Source organism: Sceloporus undulatus, chromosome 6 (assembly GCF_019175285.1).
Source record: "Sceloporus undulatus isolate JIND9_A2432 ecotype Alabama chromosome 6, SceUnd_v1.1, whole genome shotgun sequence".
Taxonomy (NCBI): domain Eukaryota; kingdom Metazoa; phylum Chordata; class Lepidosauria; order Squamata; family Phrynosomatidae; genus Sceloporus; species Sceloporus undulatus.
Window position 1 is genome coordinate 167,422,917 of NC_056527.1, and position 22,405 is coordinate 167,445,321.

The 22,405-nt window shown below is 45.0% G+C and overlaps 1 protein-coding gene across 1 annotated transcript in view; it reads right to left on the reverse strand.

Moving 5' to 3' along the window:
* Window positions 1-11,617, reverse strand: part of SLCO3A1 (solute carrier organic anion transporter family member 3A1) — a 60,314-nt gene extending 48,697 nt beyond the window's left edge. The window contains exon 1 of the mRNA XM_042475577.1: window positions 11,145-11,617. Within this exon, the coding sequence (XP_042331511.1) occupies window positions 11,145-11,414 (270 nt within the window). The 5' untranslated portion in view covers window positions 11,415-11,617. The remainder of the gene's footprint in view (window positions 1-11,144) is intronic.
* Between the last annotated feature and the right edge of the window lie 10,788 nt (window positions 11,618-22,405).

The following is a 22,405-nucleotide window of genomic DNA, read 5'->3' on the forward strand; positions in this document are numbered from 1 at the left end:
ATAAGAAACATTTAGCTCCGAACAGACAGGCCAAAATAAAGCTGCTTTGGGTCACTTTGGAGGTATTCTGTTTAAATGACACTCGCATCTTAAGAGGCTAGGATGCGCCAAAGCTGAACTCAAGTCCTTAGGACTGGAGCATGGCTTTAGCACAACTTCTGTCCTCTTAGGACACATGCAGCGTTTAAACAGCATATCTCCAAAGTGACCCAAAGCAGCTTTATTTTGGCCTGTATGTTCAGGCCCAGTTGTCTTCCAGACACACATCATTGTTGTTGTTGTTGTTGTTGTGTACCTTCAAGTTATTTCCAACTTATGGAAGACTTAAGGCAAACCTATCATGGGGTTTTCTTGGCAAGGGAGGACGTTTTCACTGCCTTCTCCTGAGGCTGAGAGAGTGTGACTTGACCAGGGTCACCCAAAGGGTTTCATGGCTGTGCGAGGAATTGAACCCTGCTCTCCAGAGTCACAGTCCAACACTCAAACCACTATGCCACATGTACACAACACTAAAGGCGCCAGATTTCTTCTAACCTTGGACGCTAAGCAGGGTCAGCCCTGGTTAGTAGTTGGATGGGAGACAGTCAACAAATACCAACTGGCAGAATAATCTCTGGGTATTCCTTGCCAAAGAAAACCCTATGAAATCCATGGGGTCGCCATAAGTCGACAGGAGACTTGAGGAAACATACACACAGAGAGATGACCTTCCAGAAAGCATAGGTAGCCATGATGAAACAACACTCCTATGGGTCTAAAGCTTATGCATTTTGTATTTCTTTTTAAAAAATGGAAAAGAAGCAAATTAACATTGCAAACCATTGCTAGAATCACCTAGGATTTGCAGCATATGATCTGTGATCATCTCAGTGAAAGTTCAAGCCAAGCAAATGAAAGCAATCTCTGGCAACAGAGGCATAATGCGCTCCATGCCTCTAATTAAGTGGGAGTCCAGACCACAAATCTTTCGCCATTGTAAATCCGTTAGTCTTTAAGGTATCACTAAATTCCCTCTTGTATTTGCCGTGAGATACAAACATTTCCTCCTGGGAACAGAAAAAGGATTTGTCGGGTCCCCATTTGCCTGCAGAAATAGCTATTTTTTTTTATTTGGTGGAAGAGAGCGCTTGGAAATCTGTACCTTTCTGAATTTTGCAATGCATTTAGAGCAGAAGTGGGGATTATTGTTGGACTGCAGCTCCCAATATTCCTCATCATTGGCTATTCTGGGGCTGCTGAGGGTTGCAATCCAATAATATGAAGAGAGCCACATAATTTTGCAGGGAAATAAATCAAAACATTTGCCATATCGCTTATGAGGAGCCTGTGGTTTTCTTTTGTAAGCAAGGTAGTGTGGCAGAGGCTAAAATGGATCCCTGATGCATTGGCTCTCCCAAGCCAGTTGTACTTCTATGATATGTTCCAGGGCCTTGTTAATGGCTTTGAAATCACTTACACTCTGTACGCTTGTCGATAGATGGCCAAATGTGTGAAAGCAATTCTTGAAGTGATATTAAAGCTCCATCAGTACGGTTCACATGTGGCCAATTTCAAGGTTTTACCTGGGCACCGGGGAGTCTGTCTATGTTGAGTGCTCCCAATGAAAGACTCTTTCTGTACAGTCATTTTTTCCTGGAGCATAACAGAGCCGATGGGCATCCCGACAAAGATGAAAATGCAATATATACCTAGACACACAAAGCCACTGAAATACACAGGTTAAAACAGATAGACGTAGGATTATGTTCATGTGTTTTAACCTGTGCATTTCAAGGGTTTCATATGCTTAATAATAATAACAATAATAATACTTACTTCTTACCCGCCTCTCCCCATGGAACGAGGCAACAATTAACAAATATTAGTTAAAATACACATCAGTTTAAAATGAGAAATAAGATGTGCACATATTAAAACAATCCACATCTAAAATTGATCATGGAAAATTCACCATGTAGTTGCCCTTCACAGTTTACTTATATATTGCATTTTCATTTATGTTGTAAGCACTTGGGGAGAGATGTCTCACAACAACAACAACATCATCATCATTATTATTATTATTATTATTACCAGCAAGTTCTGAGCAGTAACCCAATGATTAATTGATTAATGAAAAGCTAGCTAAGGTTTAATCTGCACAGTAGGAAAAATGCAATTTGACACCACTTTAACTGCCATGGCTCCATATCCTATGCAATCCTTGCATTTTGCAATTTGTTGTGGCGCCAGAGCTCTCTGGCAGAGAGGGGTAAATATCTGACAAAACTACAACTCCCAGAATTCCATAGCATTGAACCATGGCCACTAAAGTGGTGTCTACCTGAATTATTTCTTCAGTGCAAATTAGACCTAATTTTTTGGCTACTAGAATAAAATCTAGAGAGTGGATGTGAAATCATGCTATTTTTGAGTCAGTTTTGTCATATCTTCTTCTCTTTTTTGTTATCGTACACCTTCTATATTTCATAAAATTCACCTGCGGCGCATGAAGGGAAGAGATAGGCTTTTTTAGAGGCATCTAACACAATGTCCCAATGAGTTATGGCTGCCGCATGCAGACATTGGCCAGAATCCAGTCGGTGTTTTACGCATGCATAAGTTGCTCTCTGGAGGAAGCTAGCGTTTTCCTCTGATGTGGAAAGTCCACATTTAATTCAAGGTTGAAGAGGTGGAGTTGCGCATGGAGTACCACTTTTTTTTTACCTATGGCATGGGCTAAGACTGCCCATAAAGTAAACTCCATTTAATACGCAGATATAAGTAAATGAAACGAAAAAAAAGTGCAGTTTGGTTCTGACATTCAGACTTACCAAATCCTGATTTGTTTGGAAAGGATTTTAAACAGATATAAAACAGGATACAGGAGACCCTTGGGGTTTGGTCCAAGGACCCTATGAGGATATCAAATTGATGTCACTTGCATAAAATAGCAAAATCAAGGTTTGCTTTTTGGAATTTGTATATGTTTAATATACAGTCATCCCTCCTAATGTGCGGATCTGAGATCGGCACCCTTGAATATACAATGGCGCGCGCATCCTTGCCGCACGCATGGTGGTGCGCTCCATTCAAGCCTATGGGGCTTGAATAAGTGTGAGCCTCCGTTTTTGCAGGGGGTCTGCAATGGATCCCCCGCAAAAATGGAGGGTCAACTGTATTTTCAAGCCATGGATACTTGAACTCATGGATTAAAAAGTTCGTGGATAAGGAGAGCAGATTATAGTTAATTAAGTAGCTGGCGTAAAAAACTGTATATCATTATTATTGCCATTTATTCCCCAATGATTTATTTTTCTCTGCTCTCCCATGCCTTCCATCCGCCTCTCGTGGCTCCATTTAAAGCCAAGGGGAATAAGGAACAGCGAACGCAACATCTCTCAAGTTCTCGTTCCAAAAAACAGAACCCAACCAGCCCAAAGCGCGCATGGAGCTGTTGTCTTGTGCAACACATTTCCCAGATGGATAGTCTTTATCTACAACACCCCCCTGACTCTGGCAGATGTTGGGTCTTTGCAACTAGGTCAGCCTAAACCAGAGTGCGCTCTCATTCGCGCTCTTGGAGGCTACAGACCGAAGAGAGAAAATTAAATCAGCCTCTTTCCTCTGCAAAATGAAAAAAAGCCCAAACAAACTGGAAGCTGTCAAATTCAAGAGGGTTTGTTTTTTCTCCTTCCCTTGCTGCCAGAGGATTTCACCTCTGGTTAAGCCACTATTTCAGTCATTGGGCTGAGAAATGATAACAGCAATGGCCATATTCAGCTTCAACGCTAAATTCCAGTTTTGGAGAGGAGTTGAGGTACGGAACAGTTCTGATAAACTCAAAAAACAAGGAGGATGGATATGATCCAAATGTATTTGGTGCAAAGTGTTTCCTTTCACTGGATATTCACCCAGACTCCAGTATGACCAAATCTTTTCAGCTTTCCACATTGCTCAATTGGATCAAGCCTCACATGGTAAGAACAGCATGGTCTGACCGATCTGCAAATTGCCAGACATTTAAAATCAAGGAATAAATCTATCTGCTGTTAAGGAAGACAGGGAACTAACCAACCAACACAAGTTTAATTGGCCCAACAGTAAGAAGACTTAGGGATTTATTTTGCTGGAAGTGCTTCATCTATGCCCCAGTAATGCCACAACAGCCTTGTAAAGTAGATCGATCTTAACATCCCCAGGGTTACAGAAAGAAGCCTAAGGCCAAACGGCTACATAGGCTGCATCTGCACTAGAGAAATACTCCAGTTTGACTCCAGATTAACTGACCTGGCTCAATGCTATGGAGTACTGAGAACTATTCGCTCATCCCTCCATATTTGCAGGTTTGATTATTCACGGATTTGATTAATATGTTCTCTCTAGGAATATCTAGGTCATCCCGTGCAACTCTATGGTCAACTTAACCTAAAAGTTGCATAGAAAGACCTAGAGCAGGGGTAGGCAACCTGCGGCCCACGGGCCGGATGCGGCCCGGCAAGGCCTTGGGACCGGCCCCAGCCCGGTCCTGCCGCCGATTGCCCCCGGGGCCTTTGGGGGGCAATTGTCTATAGAAGCCTCAGAAACATGCATTTATATTAACGTTTTTTTTTTAAATCAGCAATTTTTTTCTCGTGTCCTCCATTTTTTTTTTTAAAAAAAGTGTCTTCCATTTGAAAATGTTGTCCTACATTTGTCCTGGTTTATTTATATATTTAATTTTTAAAAAATATTTATTTATTTATTTATTTATTTATTTATTGGCTTCGGCCCCCCAGTTGTCTGAGGGACAGCAACCCGGCCCCCGGCTCAAAATGGTTGCCTACCCCTGACCTAGAGATTCCTAGAAAGGATACTCTACTAGGCCTTTGTAGCTCCTCCAATGCAGTTCTATGGTCAGTGTCTGTCGGACATTGACCACAGAGTTGCTCTGGAGGACCTAGAGATTCCTAGAAAGGTGTCCTCTCAGATAAAAACATGGTGTTTTTGTTATTTGCGGTTTTTCCATATTCATGGGGGTCTTGTGCCCCTAACCCCAGTAAATGTGGAGGGACAAGTGTAGTTTGTTGTCACCCAATGGGTTTCATGGCCAAACTGGGAATCGAACCCTGGTCTCCGGAGTCACAGTCCAACACTCGAAACACTATGCCAAAATGAGTTACTTCCCCATTTGCTTCTGCAAAGCATTAAAGCCAGGCCTAGTTCCCATTTACAAACTAAAGTCCAAGAATGAAAGAGAAGTGACTTTCCCAAGCCTAGCTAACAAGAATGGGGTTTGCATGAACAACAAGAAGGCTTGTAAATTATTATTTTCATAAACCTACAAGTCCTAAAGTCATCCACATTCTTCATTTACTCTTGCATTTCATCAGTCTTTAAACAAATGCAATGACCAGTTTTAATTTCCAAAGCCTTTTCCTCCACTAAAAGTTCTCTTTTCTGTGCAAATCACCCATATGGGAATTTTGACTGCTATGTCCCCAATGATAGCATTTGAAACAACAGAAAACAACTACTTTCAGTGCACCAATTTTGTGCAGAATACGCCTCGAGCTGCAAAGAATTCTCACCAGCCCAGGATTCTTTGCATCAGGGTTTCCTGACACTCGAAAACATGTTTTTCAAGGGGAAAAATATTCTTTCCATCCCTATTAGGCAGCCAACTTTAGTACAATTATAAGCCAGTCAGGAAAAACAAGAAGAATCGCAGGCAGAACAAGATGACATCCACAGAGACAAATCTGGCCATTCTTTAAGTAAAACAATTAAAACAATAAGCTGAGTCAACTCTGCAGTAAGCAAGCTCTTGTCTCCATTCCAACATCAAAGAACCTCCAGTCCAATTCTGTAATAGAGGGATGTCAGACGAACAATAAGACACACAACATTTGTTTATGTAGTCAGATTGCAGCTCCCATCAACCTCAGCAAACAAACACATCAAGGGTGGGACCCGCAATTCGGCAGCAACCGGGGAATCAGAGGTTCCTGCCAGCTCTGTCCTATAGCAAGGCGAACTTTGCATGAGTTTTGTGTTGTTTTGTGTCTTGATGTTGCATTGGATGGCAAATATGCAGAGGGCAGCGCATGAAGACTGAGCAAGGAGGAAAACGTTGAATGAATTTCAATACAGTTGATGATCGGTGGAGAGAGTTTGTAACAACGAAGGGATGAGAGTGAGCAAGGAGTGAGTAAGACTGGGGTAGAATTTGGATGACGTCAATGAGAGAGGATTAGTACTTGGATGAAGACAGATAGATTAGGGTTTGGAGGAAGGTAGGAAATGTTAGTAGGGCAAGTGATGGCAAGTGGCAACTTCCACCCCTTTTTCCTTTTGTGTCATGTCTTAACTAGATTGTAAACCTTGAGTGCAGGGTTTTTTCGGTTGGTCTTTTACTGATAAAGCACCATGACGGTGCTATATAAATAAATGATGGTGATAATAATAATAAATTAGGTCATCACATACTTGGGAGTTTGCATCAGACCGTTTGTCTGTTTCTATGTGCTACCAAACCTTAGGAGAGTTTGGACCGACACTCCCAGAGATCCCTGCAGCTAGCAAGGCCACTGGCCCTTGAATTCCTCCCCTGCCTTGTCCAACTGCATATTTTTGGTCTTAGCCGCTCCTGCCTTGTCCACCTATTTTAGGTTACAGGGCAGGGTGAAGACACTTTTACATGCCATGGCCAGACTGGAAAGCGTTTAATAATAACCCAGCGCTAGAGGAATAACCCTTCAAGAAGAAAGACTCTCAGCAATGCAAAGTAGCAGGGAGTGCCTCTTCCCAAAGGCCACCAAACTATATCTTACGCCAGGTTGCAGCATTGTGGGAAAAGGAGTTGCATGGATGCAATTTTCGTTCATGGGTTGTTTGCTTGTAAATAGTAGACAATGAAAGGGGGAGGGCAAGCAGCAGCGACCACAGGGAATGGGTTGGATTTATCCATTTCCCCCATTACTTTCCCAACGGAAGAGATCTTGTAGCACCTTTGAGACTAACTGAAAGAAAGAAATTGGCAGTGTGAGCTTCTATAGAAAATTTATTTCTTTCAGCAAGTCTCAAAGGTGCTACAAGATCTCTCTGCATACTGATTCTACAGACTAATATGGCTAGATCTTTGAATGCTCCCAATGGAAATTATTCCATTATTCCTCCTGCAGCTGCTCTTTCCAACAGTAGAGGAAGCCTCCACTGAAACCAAGAATGGTTCTCCAGCTCCAAGCTAACTATGATTTTGCAAGGTTCCTCAACAGGAACCTTGTAAAACATACTGAGAAAGACAGTCAAACCACTTTGTGTTTGCTGAGAAATTTGTCTCTGTAGCTCTCTTTAGTTCTGCCAGGGTGCCAATGCATTTCTCAATGCAGCCATCTGTAAGCACAGGCCTGCATTCCAAAGCACTCATCTCCAATGCTTCTTGCCATTCTTGGTTCCCTTGTGTCCACAAGAATCCGTCAGCTCACCTTAGAGTTACACACAGGCCTGATCCATTCAACAGCATCCACAGAAAATGAACATGCCAGCTTCTCAAACATCCTTCGCTTTTAACCAAACACTGCATCACCAAGACACAAGACATGGGGCCTTCTGGATCTGAGGATATTGTACTGTCACTTGGCATCAGCGCATGGGGAGGGGGGTTGGACTCAGCCCACTGGAGTTTGGGGAGGTCACCCTTCTTTCTCTTTCCCAGTTTGCTAACCAAGACTCCCTACTTGGACATCCGATCTCAAGGCGAGCCAGCTGTTCACCCTGCCCAACCCATGCTTTGTGGCTTGCCATGACCTTCTCAGATTCCAAAGGCCGTCTTCAATTTTCACCCCTTACCAGTCTGTTCTCTCCCCTGCACCCACCTTGGAACAAAGAGAAAGACAGAAGGTAACCCCATACTGAGCCAGACAACAGCACAAGGTGGTCTGCAAAGAAAGCACATAAGACAGGTGGCTGGAAAAATATAGTGGAAGCATGGCACCACTTCATCAGGTGAAGGTGCAAAGGAGAAGTGGCTTTCAGAGCTAGCCAAATACTAAGGAGTTCATCACATGAAGGGGATTGGGAGTTTATCCTGTGAATATCCCTGCAAAATCATGTAATTACATGAAACGATGTCACACGTCACACAAAACCCGCTATTAAAGTGGTCACAAAGAAGCATTAACGTGCATCTTTTTACTTTTGAGATTTCAGTGACAACGCCTTTCTGATATCACTTTATTTGCGCAATTGCGTGTGATAATCATTCACGCAATTACTCCCCATTTTCCCTATATTTGTGGGATGCTTTAAATGCGCTTTAATCTCTCTTTAATGCTGAAATCAGCCCCAGTGTGATAAACTCTTAAGTTGTGTGTTATCATCACTAGCTAGTACTCTATGGTATTCGGCTACTGCGTTGTGCATACTTAACTACGGTTGCATCCATACTGCAGACTTAATACAGTTTGACACTGCCAAGCCTCAATGCTACAAATTTCTGAGGATTGTCATTTTGTGAGATATTTAGCCTTCTCTCTCAGAGAGCTCTGGCACCACTACAAACTACAGTTCCCAGAATTCCACTGCATCAAGATGGTTGGCAAAGAAGGAATTGAAGACAGGTGGCTGGAAAAATCACCTACTCAACCCTTTACCTTTCTTTTTGCCTGCACCACACACAGACACACATAGACACATATATCCAAGGGAAGTGCACCTTTGCACACTGGAAGTAGGAAGCATGGCATCATTTCATCCAGTGAAGGAGCCAGGAGGAGGTAGCTTGCAGAGCTGAGCCAAATGCACACCTAGAACAACATTTGACCCTGGGCCATAAATATACGAAGTTGTATGTTGCTAGTATTCTACATAGTAGAGTATTCTACAGTATTCAGCTACTTAGTTGTGCATACTTACAGTAAGTATGCCTGCATCCATAATGCAGAATTAATGCAGTTTGACACCGCTTGAACTGCCATGGCTCAATGCTACGGAATCCTGGGATTTGAAGTTTTGTAGAATATTTAGTCATCTCCCTCAAAGAGCTCTGGGATAACTACTACTACTACTACTACTACTACTACTACTACTATTATTATTATTATTATTATTATTTATGTTTATCCCACCTCTCCAATAGGATTGAGGCGGGTCACAAACAGTAATAAAATACAGAAAATATAAAAACATTACAATACCCAGAATCCCATCGCATTGAGCCATGGTAGTTAAAGTGGTGTCGAACCGGATTCTTTCTGCAGTGCAGATACAACCTAAATAATCTGCGTTGGCCTGATATATACCTCCCAGTAGGGAAAAGGGGGATCCATTCTGCCAGAGATTGGTCAGTTTTGGGGGCACTTTGGACAGGACAGGTTACTTAAAGACCCTAAAGCAAACCTGTTGATATTGGGTGCCTTTGAGTTGACCTTTGGCAGTGATGGTGAACCTTTTACAGACCAAGTGCCCAAACTGCAACCCAGACCCCACTTATTTATTGCAAAGTGCCTCGTCCCTCTGGCTTTGTAGTAAGAAACTCTAGCAAACTCTGTGCTAGGTCAACAGCATGTGTGCCCACAGAGAGGGCTCTGAGTGCCACCTCTGGCATGCGTGCCATAGGTTCGCCATCACTGACTTATGGCAACCCTAAGGTGAATCTATCATGGGCTTTTCTTGGCAAGTGTCTTCAGAGGAGGTTTGCCATTGCTGTCCTCTGAATCTGAGAGAGTGTGAATTGCACAAGGTCACCCAATAGGTTTTCATGGCCAAGTAGGAATTAATTCACTATTGCTGCTGTGCACCTTCAAGTCATTTCTGTCTTATGGGGACCCTACAATGAACCGGTTGGGTTTGGGTGCCTTCAGGTCGACTTATGGCGACCCTACGGTGAATTTATCATGGGGTTTTCTTGGCCCATTTCTTCAGAGGGGGGTTTGCCCTTGCCATCCTCTGAGTCTGAGAAAGTACAACTTGCCCAAGGTCACCCAGTGGGTTTCCATGGTCCAGCGATCATGGCCTTTTCTAGGGTTGAGAGACTGTGACTCACCCAAAGTCATCCAATTGGTTTACACAACCAAGCGGGGAATCATACCAGGGTCTCCCAAACCGTGGTCCAAAGCTCAAACCACTGGGCCACATTTTTGGCCCACCTCTATGGGGTAAGGAAGAGCCAGTGTGGCATAGTGGTTTAAGCACTGAACTATGGCTCTGGAGAGACCAGGGTTAGAATCCTGGCTTGGTGATGTAAACCCACTGGGTGACCTTGAATAAGCCATACTCTCTCAGCCTCAGAGGATGGTCATCTCTGAAGAAGCCTTCCAGAAAACCCCACAACGGCTTCACGTTAAGGTTGCCGTAAGTCAGGAACAATTTGGTGGCGCATGACAACAATAGCAAGACGGGATAAGAAGGGGCACACAGAGGCCCCCATCTTTGTTGGTGGGGAGGGGGTCCTGCTCTACCCAGGTACCTTTAGCAAACCCACCCTCTTTGCCTTCTCCATCTGCTCCAGAGGAGGACTGGAGGGATCTGGACCTTATCCCACATCCCCAAATTTGGCCTCTGCAGATTTGGCAGAGAGGCTTTAGCAAGGGAGGAACAAGAGGCTTTGCAAATGACCCCCCGCCCCCCCCCAAAAGAAAAGCACAATGCAAAGCCTGCCAAGAGCGAGACTCTCAGTCTCTTCAGTCTACACCTTCTGCAGCAACAAAGAGGCCAAAAGCCATTATCCAGGAGAGCAAGAACGGGTCCCCCCCAAAAAAATATAATGCCCCCCCCCAGGGCCCCTGGTAGGACCCCCCCCCCCCCCCAAAAAAAAAGGCTGCAGGAAAACCATCCAGGCCCCTCTCTCTGCTTTGGCTTTGGCACCCAACCTCCCAGCCAGGAAAGGAAGACCAGCACTAGAAAGAGCCAGCATGGTTCCTTGCCCACCCCCAGAAAGAGGAGGCAGGGAGGGAGGGAAGGGGCACCACTAGCAGGAACAAGAGCCAACTGGGGTTCTTATACCACCCCCCCAACTCCCTTCTTCTAGCCAGGCCCCACTGCTCTCCAAAATCCTTGCCAAGAGCCAAAAATCCCCCTCAGGGGGGTCCCCCTAAATCCTTTCCAAGAGCCAAGGTCCCCCTTTAGGAAGGGGGCCCCCCCAAAAACCCCCTCCAAGCCCCCCCCCCAGAAAAGGGGGTGCTGACCAGGTATGCTCCGACGGTGCCCTGGGCCAGCATGAGGGCGCACTCGGAGACCAGGAAGACCTGGATGCTGGCGAAGCGGCCCCCGCTGCTGCTGCCCTCCTCCTCCTCCTGGTCCTGCAGCTCCCCTCCGGGCGCCTTCCTCCTCCTCCTCCTCTTCTTGCCTCCTCCTCCTCCTCCGCTGCGCTGCTGATGCTGATGCTGCTCTTGCTGGTCCTCCTGCGGGCTGCCTGCTTCTGCTTCTCCTCCTCGGAGGCTCTCCTTCCCGGGCATCCTCCTCCTCCTCCGCTGCTGCCTCCGAGGGGCCCCGGTCTACCTGGCGGAGGAGGAGGAGGAGGCTGCTGGGACTCAGGCTGCGAAGGGGGGCCTCCTGGCCGGCCTCGGAGGGGCTCCTGCTGCTGCTGCTGCCGCCGCCGCTGGCTCCATGGCGCTCCGCTGGCCTGCCTCCTCCTCCTCCTCCTCCTCCTGCTCTGCCTCTGATGCTGAGGCTGGGACCAGGCAGGGAAGGAGGGAGGGGAGAGAGAAGGGTCCTCCCCCCTTGGGAAGGAGGGAAGGGAAGAAGGAGGGATGGAGAGCAGCAGCAGGAGGAGGAGGGAAGAGGCAGACAGGGCTTTTTCCCCTCCCATCCACACACAGCAGCACCAATCCGCTCTCAACCCGCTTTCCCTGGCCAGCTCTGCCCAGGGACATCTCTTTTTTTGGACTGGCACAAATGTATCAGGGCACCACCAGATCCCCCCCCCCCCTCTCTCTCTCTCTTCCCAGGATTCCCCAGCCTCCAGCCGAGGCACTTCAAGCGGTCTCAACCCGGTTCATTGCAGAGAGAGACCTTGCAGCCCCTTGGAGCCTCACCAAAAGAAAAAAGGCAGAAGGCTCCCTCTGAATGCAGCCAACTTCTTCCTTTGGGTGAGTGTCAAAGGCGCCTCAAGATCTCTCTCCATCCTGACCCCACAGACTCACATCCCATAAGAGTTTATCACACGGGAGGAATGTCTCTTAATTTCAAATGAAAAGAAAGTGGGGCCAGAATGCATTCACGTGAATTGGCTAGTTCAGCGAATTTACGTGAATTCAAATTGCGTTCAAACTGATTTCCCATTGCCCAAAAATAGCTTGCCATTGCCCAAAATTGCGTGTGATCACCTCTCACGCAACAGCGTGGAACCCCATGATTGCGTTCAGACCGACTTCCCAAACTTAACCGGGTGCATTTGGGATGTGTGTGAACAATGGAGATTCAACCCGGATTCATCCAGGATTACTTTCAGAGTGTGAATAACCCCAAAGGAAACAAAAATAGGGTAGATGTGAATTGAAATGTTACTATGTAATGTTTATCCAATGAATGTAAAGGGCTGTGTATGTTTAATTTTTATGTAACCAATGAAATACAATTTGTAGTTTTCTTTGTTCAAAGTACAGTACTATAAAAGATTGGTTCACTTTGGGATCTGGGCTCCAGAAATTTGGAAGGGTTTTTTCTCCCTTCTGGAGACGCTGCGGCAAAAACAAACTCAGTTTCCTTTCCAGTCGGCTCTCAATCTCCCTGGTAATTCTGGTTATAATTCTGGTTGGAAATTAATCTGCAACACAAGAAACCCTTTAAAATTTGGATTGAAAGCCAGAGCGGATGCAACATCGCTGCTGGCACACAGCCTTTTTCTTCCGATTCTACCAGCCCTTGGCCAACCAACTGCCATCTGTCTAAGCTTTCTAAATACTGGCAGAGAGTCACTGGTGGGCACATCTGCTTCTTCATGCCATCTCTTCCTATCATCCAATTCCAATTTCTCAGTCTCCTACGAGTCAATTTGTTCTCCATTGAGAAGAGAGTTGTGCTGTTGTTGTTCTGTTGTTGTTGTTGTGTTTTAATCCAAGGAGAAATGGTAACTAGCCAGCCTTCTCTCCAGGATGTTGTGTTCAGATTCTCCGGACTCCTCCAGATGGTGCTTTTGGAAGGAAAGCTCTCCAAAAAGCAAAACCTGGGACTGATGGAAGAATTTTGATCCCCTTTCAAGTACCGCACGGCGGAAGGGTGTCATTTGCGCTGTCCAAAAGGATCCAGAAAGAGCTATAAATTGATCCCAACCATCTATCCACTCTTTCTGATCTGCAGAATTAATGCAGTTTGACACAGCTTTAACCACCAAGGCTCACTTGAATGCTATGGAATCCAGACATTTGTAGTTTTGTGAGATATTTAGCCTTCTCTCTGTCAGAGAGCTCTGGTGCCACGACAAACTGCAAGTCCCAGAATGCCATAGGATGGAGCCAAGACATTAAAGCAGTGTCAAATTGCAACATTTTTGCAATGCAGGTGCAGCTTAAGAGTGCAGCCTTCCTTAACCTCATGCTCTCCAGAGAAACTGGACTACAACTCATATGATGCCCATCCAGTGTGAACAATATGGACAATTGGCGTTGTAGTCTGAAACCTCTGGAATCCAGGGAAGAGTGAGCATAGTGTGAAGATGGTAATGTTTCCTTCAGGCTGGGAAGACTCATTACCAACACCCTGAACCACAGAGATTGTGATTGTAGGCCAAGATCTGGATTTAGGACTCCTATCCCTTCATAATGCATCCTCATGTGAGACATACCTATGGCATAACACACAGGTGCCATGCCCCAACCTTCATGCATGAGTTTGCTCCATTTAAGATTAGAGCATGAGCTTGGGAAAGCTATATATTTGGAGTACAGGTCCCAGAATCCCCCAGCCACCATGGCCACTTCCACACTCTGGTTGGAACAAGCGTAAGCCCATGAGACATTGGTTTCTTTCCCACCCAACAGACAGCATCGCTATCTGAGATCCATATATATATATATATATATATATATATATATACACACACACACACACACACACACACACACATTTAATATGGGTCAGCGTGTAAATGTGCCAGGCTTCTTGCATTTCGCCTAAAGGTGCCCACTCTTCATCTTCGCCACCCTGTAATTGTGGCTTTCCAGATCTCATTGTGGCATGTTCTATAGCACACTTAATGCAAAAGGGATGAAACTAAGGACATGCCCAAGGCGGCGTTTGTTCTTTGGGTGAAAGATGTCCCGGGAAGATGCTATTGTGCTTCCATCAGTTATCAAGCGTGGGAAATGAGACATGCCAGCCCCATGAAGAAACCGACTGCAAAAAAGGTCTCCGGAGCCTTTCATTCAAATGGCTGATTCTTCAGGCAGATCCCATTTTCAACATCACTGAGAAATTAAAGGAAGGATTGCTCCTTCAACGCCTCCTATTTACTCAGCTTTTGTGTGTGACAGAGAGAAAAAGAGGAAAATTATAGGTTCCTTTCCACCATTTTTTGCATAAAGAGAGAGAGAGAGAGACAGCAAAATCCCAGGATTTTGTGAGATAGTTAGCCTTCTCCATCAGAGCACTCTGGTGCCACAACAAACTACAAACCCCAGGATTCATAGGATGGAGCCATGACAGTTAAAGCAAAGTCAAAATTCTGCAGGTGGGCTGGATTCAATACCAGGTTTGAGGTTATGGAAATAGATCTAGCTTGCCAGAGCAAAATATCCACAGCAAGCCTCGCTGTGAATTGTACCTTGGTAAAAATAAGCCATTTTATTTCTTGTCAAGCTGTTGCCTTCCCTGCCGCTTGTTCTAACAATTATCATCCTCGGTGCTTGCCCTCTCTCTTTCCTTTGTTATTATTGTTCCATTTCTGAAAAGAACAGAACAGTGAAACTTCTCTGCCAGAAATATTACCTGGGGACAGAAAGAATACCCAGATTTAATTTTCTCGCCTGCGCTTCTCAAGGTGCTATGAGTATGTCTTCATTATGAACAACAGGCAAGCGGATTTTATCCCTTTCGGGGAAGAAGGGGGAGTCACTTGGGTGGAAACAACTTGGGAACCGAAAGGCTTTGGCCATTACTTATACAAATCTATTGGCAAGTGGAGTACTCTCCTATTGATCAGGAAGCCACTGGGAATACTCTGGCTAGCCACAGTCCAAAAATGTATAGAAGAAGAAATTAATGAATGAACAGAATGCAGTTTGATGGAGGGGGAGAGACTTCCACTATACTATGCACTTCTGCCCTGTGTAGTTTTAACACCACCTAGAAGTTTTAAGATACTGCTTCATGTCTTCCAAGTTGCTGACTCCCCTGAATGGTAGGAATGCTCTAAGGGCAGATGCTGCAGGATACAGATGTGCTTATTTCCATTATTCATTCCTGTAAAGAATTGCTGATGATGTAATCAATTTTCTCATTGCAGGAATGTCTTCCAAAATGGTGTCGTTTTTAAACTTGTTCTTGCGGCGGGGAGAAACTCTTCAGATGCACCTTTTTCCTACTCACTCCATGGTGATGTAGCAGTCCATGGGAAGACCAGGATGGCAGCTGAGCATCATCCCCAGTTATGGTCCAATAGCTGCCACACAATGAGGCACGCATCATCCAGGACTTCCTAAGGCAGTGATGACCAAACTCTGTCCCTCCAGGTGTTTTGGACTTCAGCTCCCAGAAGCTTCAGCCATCTTGGCTAATGGTCTGGGAATCTGGGAGCTGAAGTCCAAAACACCTGGAGGGACAGAGTTTGGACATCACTATCCTAGGGTCTTCTGAAGGTCTTGGAGGATATGATCTTCACTGTGTGCCAACTATCAGAACTATTGGTGAAAGATGCTAGAATTTCCCTTCAGGTTAAAAAAAACCCTGAAACTAAGAACAGGGAACCATGCAAAGATCAAGAACAAAGAAATTTATATCACCTGTTTCTTGTTGTTCTTAACCATCTTATATTCAATGTCAAAGCTGCTCTGCTCAGGAACTATAGGCTCAGGGCTATGATCTCCTTGCTCAAATCTATCCATCTAATATGTGGTCTTCCTCTCTTTCTGCTACCTTCAACCTTTCCTAGCATTATTGCCTTTTCTAGTGTGTCATGTCTCCTCATGATGTGCATGAAGTACGACAGCCTCAGTTTGGACATCTTGGCTTCCAAGAGAATTCAGGCCTGATCTGCTCTTGTAACCATTTGCTTGACTTTCTGGCTGTTAATGGTATTACTTTTGCTTACAAAAGCAATATAAAATGGACTAATCCCATCATGGAAGGAACCCTCTCCATGTTCAGGCAGAAGGAGGGAGGGATGCCTTTGAAAGGGGAGAAAGACTGAAAATAATGCTGCACAATGAAGTGATTTGGCTGCCCATCTGATCCCTGCCAATTTCTGTATAGAGACAGGCTCATTTACATATTTATTAAATGTATTTTAACATAAGTGGTTGTTTCTTTGACTCAGCACTAGCTCAGCACCAAGGGAGCTCTCTGGCTTGTTTTTTCCATCAGGGCAGAATGGTGTAGAAATGGCCTTCCTGGTATCACATCCGCCAATGAGTCTCACAGTCTGTCATCAATCAAGCAACCATGTGCTCAATGGCACATGAAGGGGATGGTGGCTCTTGCTCTATCCACAATACTCTGCATTCAGAAGTATACCCAGTTTTCACATAAAGATAGATCATAGCTAGCAAGGTTGGTCCTGTCTTTAGAGTATGTCCTCTTTTCCTCCGGCAAGTACATGCACGTACAGTTCATATGAAGAAACCAAGGCAGCATCCTTCTACCTACAGCCAGAAAGTGCCAGGAAAGGCAGGCTATTATACAGAGAAACAGTTACAGGAGAATCAAGTTAGTACATACCTAAGCCATACCTTAGGTGTCTGGAGTATCAGAAGTGCAGTCCAGGTGATCTGAGGTCCAAAGTCAAGAAGGAAGCCACAGAAAGAGTAATCCAAGCTACACACTGAAGGAAGTTCAGAGAACCAGAAAGTCAGATACACCAGGCAAGGTCACAAAGGGAGTGTCGGATTGCCACAATGAAATGGCCTTGGCTGAGCAAATTTATCACCCGGTGTAAATCATCCCAGCTGGCCTAGCCAATTAACATTTTCCTTTTAATATGGCTCAGGGCATTTCCTATTCCTTTGCACCTGATGTTTTAGACTACCACTGGTGTTTCAATCTGGAATTGGTATTTTAATTCATGCTCTGCAATGTGAAATGTTTCTCTGTCCTCATGATCTGCAAGAGCTGCAGGGCTCTGCATCTGCCAGTGTCATAACAAGACTGCATGGCAGGAAGTTGAACTGGATCATGGTCCTTGTGGTCTCTTCCAACTCTTACGTTGCTATGATTTTGTGTCTTCCAGCCCCCTCTGGCTGCAGCTGGGTAGAAGATAGTTGTGGCTGATGGTTCTGTGTCAGTAGGAAGATGAATCTATGCCAGGTTATAGCAGGAACTTTAAAGGAGGTTTCCAATAGGTTCAGCACCTTGGATCGCTCTTCTAAGACTCAGATGAACCTCCAGAGAAAATTCATTAGCCTTCTGACATTGGCTGGACTACTACTGGTGTCTTGCACTGAAAACCACTATGGGAGCAGATACAAATTTTTGCCCCTTATGAAACAAAATCATTCACTTTAAAGTTCTGGAAGTGGAGTTGTGCATGCAGTGCCACTGTTCATGTAGAAAGGCATTAAGTATTGATGTGTGTTGTTAGTTGTATATTGATCTACACACACTTTTGCTTGTGCATTCAGAGGCGTATTTGGTGGTTTGCCTCAGTCGTGTGATACTGATATTCAACGCAAGGGTTGCGTAGCACAAGTGATGTGTAAATCTGTTACGTGGAGATTTGGCAGCATCTATCCTGATCTAGGATCATGGCTGAGGCTCCGAGCTCCAATTTTCAGGAATCACAATTTCTTTGGCTAGCCTTGTCCATCCCCACGGTTGAGGCAAGCTTCAACTGTCAGTCCAGTTCAATTCTATATGTTGGGTTGTGTTTCTCTTTTTCTTTAGGCAGCAAAATGTCTCAGGCCAGCCCTGATGCCTAACTACCATTGATGGGTGTCTCCTTCAAAAACGTTGCAAACTAACAAAGCAAACAAACATTTAAGCTAGAGGCCATCTTGTAGTACAGTGGTACCCCGGGATACGAATTGATCGCGTTACGAAATTTCCGAGATACAAAAAAAATAGATAGGAAAAAACTGTTCCGGGTTACGATGTTTTTTTCGGGTTACGAAATTTTTTTTGGTGTGTTTCGGCGCTTTTTGGCATGAAATTTAAAAGCCGCGGCTTTCCAGCGCTAGCGGAAAGCCTTTTTTCGGGTTGCGAAATCTTTCGGGTTACGAACGGCGGCGCGGAACGAATTAAATTCGTAACCCGGGGTACCACTGTATACCGAAACGCAGCAGTATATAAAGAGGGAGACGTTATCTTTTTCTCTCTGACCCCAAACTACTCTCCATCCATTTCATTTGCTGACTCCTAATATTTAGGAAAGAATATGAGAAATGTGCTGTTGCATCATGGAAATATGCAGTGCTGTGATTTCAGATGCCTTAGGGGCAGTGCAATATTGCCAGCCACTTGGCACCCAGCAGCACGACAACTTTGCAGTACTACAGACGGTTATTTATGCCTCCAAGGCAGAATCTTACCCTGACTGCGCATATGGCATTGGGGTGGTCATCTTGCTTATGGAGGGGAGTCATAGCTCACATGCCCTATGCCCTCCTCCTTTTTAATGCATAGGCATGATCATCAGCAAATTCAATGCTTTGTGCGGTCTCTTTGGGATGGGCCATAGCTCAATGAATGACCACATGTTCTACATTCAGAATGTCTCAAGTTCACTCCCTGGCATTTCCTCATAGGGCTTCTGCCAGTCTGACCTGGCAGTCCTGATCTACATAGACCAAGTGTCTGAATCAAAATAAAGCAACTTCCTATGTTAGCCCATCCATTCACATTACAGCCTAAGCTTCGCTATAGCTCCCTTTAGAAGAGTACTTGGTTGCAAAGGGAGGTGTGCTGCCACATAATGGAGGAAAGGGACCTTAGCTATAATTCAGGAAAAGTCTTAAGGAGCCCTTAGAGACAGTGACAGCTGTAGGCTTTCATTCCAGTGAGGCAGTAAATCTACACATGACTTTATATAGCTTTAAAGAAACTATCCATGGTGCTGAGTCTAGCTGGAGGAGAGAGTTCAGGACCTCAGATAGCTAGCCAAAATCCAGAGTGAATCCTCTTCCCTGCTGGCAATGAGGATCCAGATTCACTGCTGCTTAGAGGTATGGAAGGGTTCCCGCTCCCACTGGAGAATGGACTCCATTATGCATAAAGAAATCCATCTTTTTGTCAGCTTTGCAGACAGGCTGTTCCAAGGAAAGAGGAGATTGATCTTTCCCTATTTTAGTATGTTTTCCAGCTTCTAATTTCAGTGTAATGAGCTTCCAGCAAATGGAATGGGAATATTTTGGTAGGTGAATGGATGGATGAGGTGAGTCGGGTTGCAGCAGTTCAACAGCACTTTAACTGTCCTGTCTCTATTACTAGGAACCCTAGGATCTGTAGCTTGCTAAAGTACATAGAATTCTCTTGAGAGCTCTATTGTAGTTAAGGGAAAGTTATTTAGGAGAGAATTCTAAGTACTTTAACACATACTGACATAATAAATGCCCCAGCAGACTGATTTAGGGCTGCTCTACAATGCAATACCTCTCCCTGCTGCCAGCGTTGACTTATCACGACTCTGGCGTTATAGATAAGCTGCAGCTATGGAACAGAAATGGGTCTCCTTAACTTGTTTTATTTCTGTTGTTAAGACAGAGGTCACATTTGCTTTGTACAAATGTGTTAGAAAGAAGGAGGGATTTATGGGAGGATGAGCAACTGTTAGTCAAGGCAGACATGAAGTGTCAACCTTTAATAGAACAGTGAATGCAAAGATGGCTCCGCCAAATGAAAGACTTGGAGACAGATAATGTGATCTGGCCCCTATGGTGGTCATCTAAGCCAGGGCCTCTAAGAGGGATGTTGATATAAGTACCTCCCCATTCTAGTACATGCCTTGTTTCCTATTCCTCCCCTCTAAGTCCCCCCAACTACAAATCCCAGGATTCCAAAGCATGGTTCTGTGGCATAGAGGGGGTCTCAGACAGCTACAGTTGCATAGTGGACACACGTTCCATGTTACTCCCCAGACACTTTGATGAGTAACAGGAACCCATTGCTTTTGCAAAGTAACTTCCTGGCCTCTAACTTCAGACCATAAAATGCCAGCAGCGCTTCTCAGAGGAGGCTGAGGTTCTGAAATCACTGACTTCAACCTGGGAAGGGCTGCCAGAAGGCAAACCCGACTGTCACGCTTGGTCTTGATTAATGACCTGCAGGGCTATGCTGAGTTGCTCAGTGCTGCCATGCAGAATTACCGCTCCTGAAGGTCATCCTGACATGCTCCATCAGCCACCTTTGGCTTGGAGCAGGATTATGTTAAAGCAGAAACAATTACAGGGACTTACTCCTCAGGGACTAACACACCGGAAGGATTCTGTTTAGGACTTGGAGCCAGCCTGGCATAGTGGTTTGAGTATTGGACTATGAACCTGGAGACCAGGGTTTGAATCCCAGCTCAGCCCTGAAACCCACTGGGTGACTTTGGGCAGGTCACACTCTCTCAGCCTCAGAGGAAGGCAGTGGCAAGCCTCCTCTGGACAAATCTTGCCAAGAAAACCCCATGACAGGGTCGCCTTAGGGTTGCCATAAGTTGGAAATGACTTGAAGGCGCATAACACACACACAAAGAGAGAAGGAATGTGGGTGACCACTGACACAGCTTTAGTATTGTCCGGGGGTGAGCAACTGCACAGGGCTGGGGGCCAGTGTTTGCCCTCATCATTCCTTGTGGACCACATGGTCACATCCAGGGCCTACATCACTTCTGGACAGTGGCATCACTAGGGTTGGCATCCCATCATGCAGCAACGCATGCTGTCACCTTCCAGGATGCCTAGCTAGCACACACCCCTCTGCCAACCAGGCTGCCTCTGTCATGATGGACCTGTAGTGTAGCTGCTCCCTGAAAGCCCCTTCTAGGTCTGGCATGGCTGCTTGCTCAGCAACCATGCCAGATCCAGAGGGCACCACATCACCACCGGTGGCTGCTTATGGGTTTGGCATTGCTGTTCAGCAAGCAAAAAGAGGGAAGAGACGCTCTTTCTTGCTCACCCTGCAGCCATGCCAGAACACTGGATGTAGTATGTAGAGAGATCTTGTAGTACCTTTGAGACTAATTGAACTCAAGAAGTTTGCAGCATAAGCTTTCATAGACTTGAGGCTACTACATCAGATGCATCTGGGCATATGAGAAAGTGGACTGAAGTCTTCAAAAGCTCATGCTGCAAGCTTCTTTCTTTCAGTTAGTCTCAAAGGTGCTACAAGATCTCTCTACATACTGATTCTCCAGACTAACACGGCTATATCTTTAAATCCAGAACACTGGAAAGACATGCTGGATGCTTTGATTTTGTCTTCTTGCATGGCAAGATTGGGTGGCCCTTGGGGTCTCTTCCAACTCTATGAAGCTATGAAGTGCAGCAAGGTTTTTCATCTCCTGCCTGTCATTTAAAGCAGGAGCATGTCTCCCACACCCTTCAATTTCATTCATATTTCCAAATAATTCAGTCAAATCCTTTGGCTGGGTTGTTGTTGTTGTTGTTACTGCTATTATTCCTCCTCTTCCCCTTCCTCTGTTTCCTCAGTTTATTGGTTTGCTGCTTTTGCAAAATAGGAACATGCACAAAAGACCCTGCAGCGCAAGCAAAACTGACATAATAACACAGAACAACATTTCCAGATAATTTACTAAACAATAAGGAGCCGTAACAAGATTTAAACAGTCATATGGAGAGGCTGATCAAAACAGCTCACGTTAATAAACAGTCACACAATGGACGTCACTAATAAGTCACAATAACAAAAGAGAGACACACACACACACAAATCCAAATACTACAGAGAGAGAAAAATATTCCATCTAAACATTAGGCAGAAGTGTTCAACAGTAAAGAAAAGGCAGAGGAGGGAAAAGGATGCAGTCTTGGGTAGAACCTATTGACAACTTACCAAGAACTGGACTGAAGCCCTTGTCAACTTTTCTGTAGACCATATAAAAAGACAGCAATCCAAAAATAATGCACTTTACTCAGTGCTTCTATTAAAGACCTGTTTTCGAAAGGTGGCTGACTTCATCTTTTAGCAGCGGAGAGAGGCATTTCAAGTAATCCAGTGCAGTTACGTCCCTGTGTTCTTTAAATACAAAAATGAAGGGTCAAGTTGGACGGTTCAAGCAGACTGAAAATGCAGTTACTTGCTAAAGTCCACAACATTTTCTTTCTAGCTGCTCTGTACATAAAGGGGTCACAGTTAT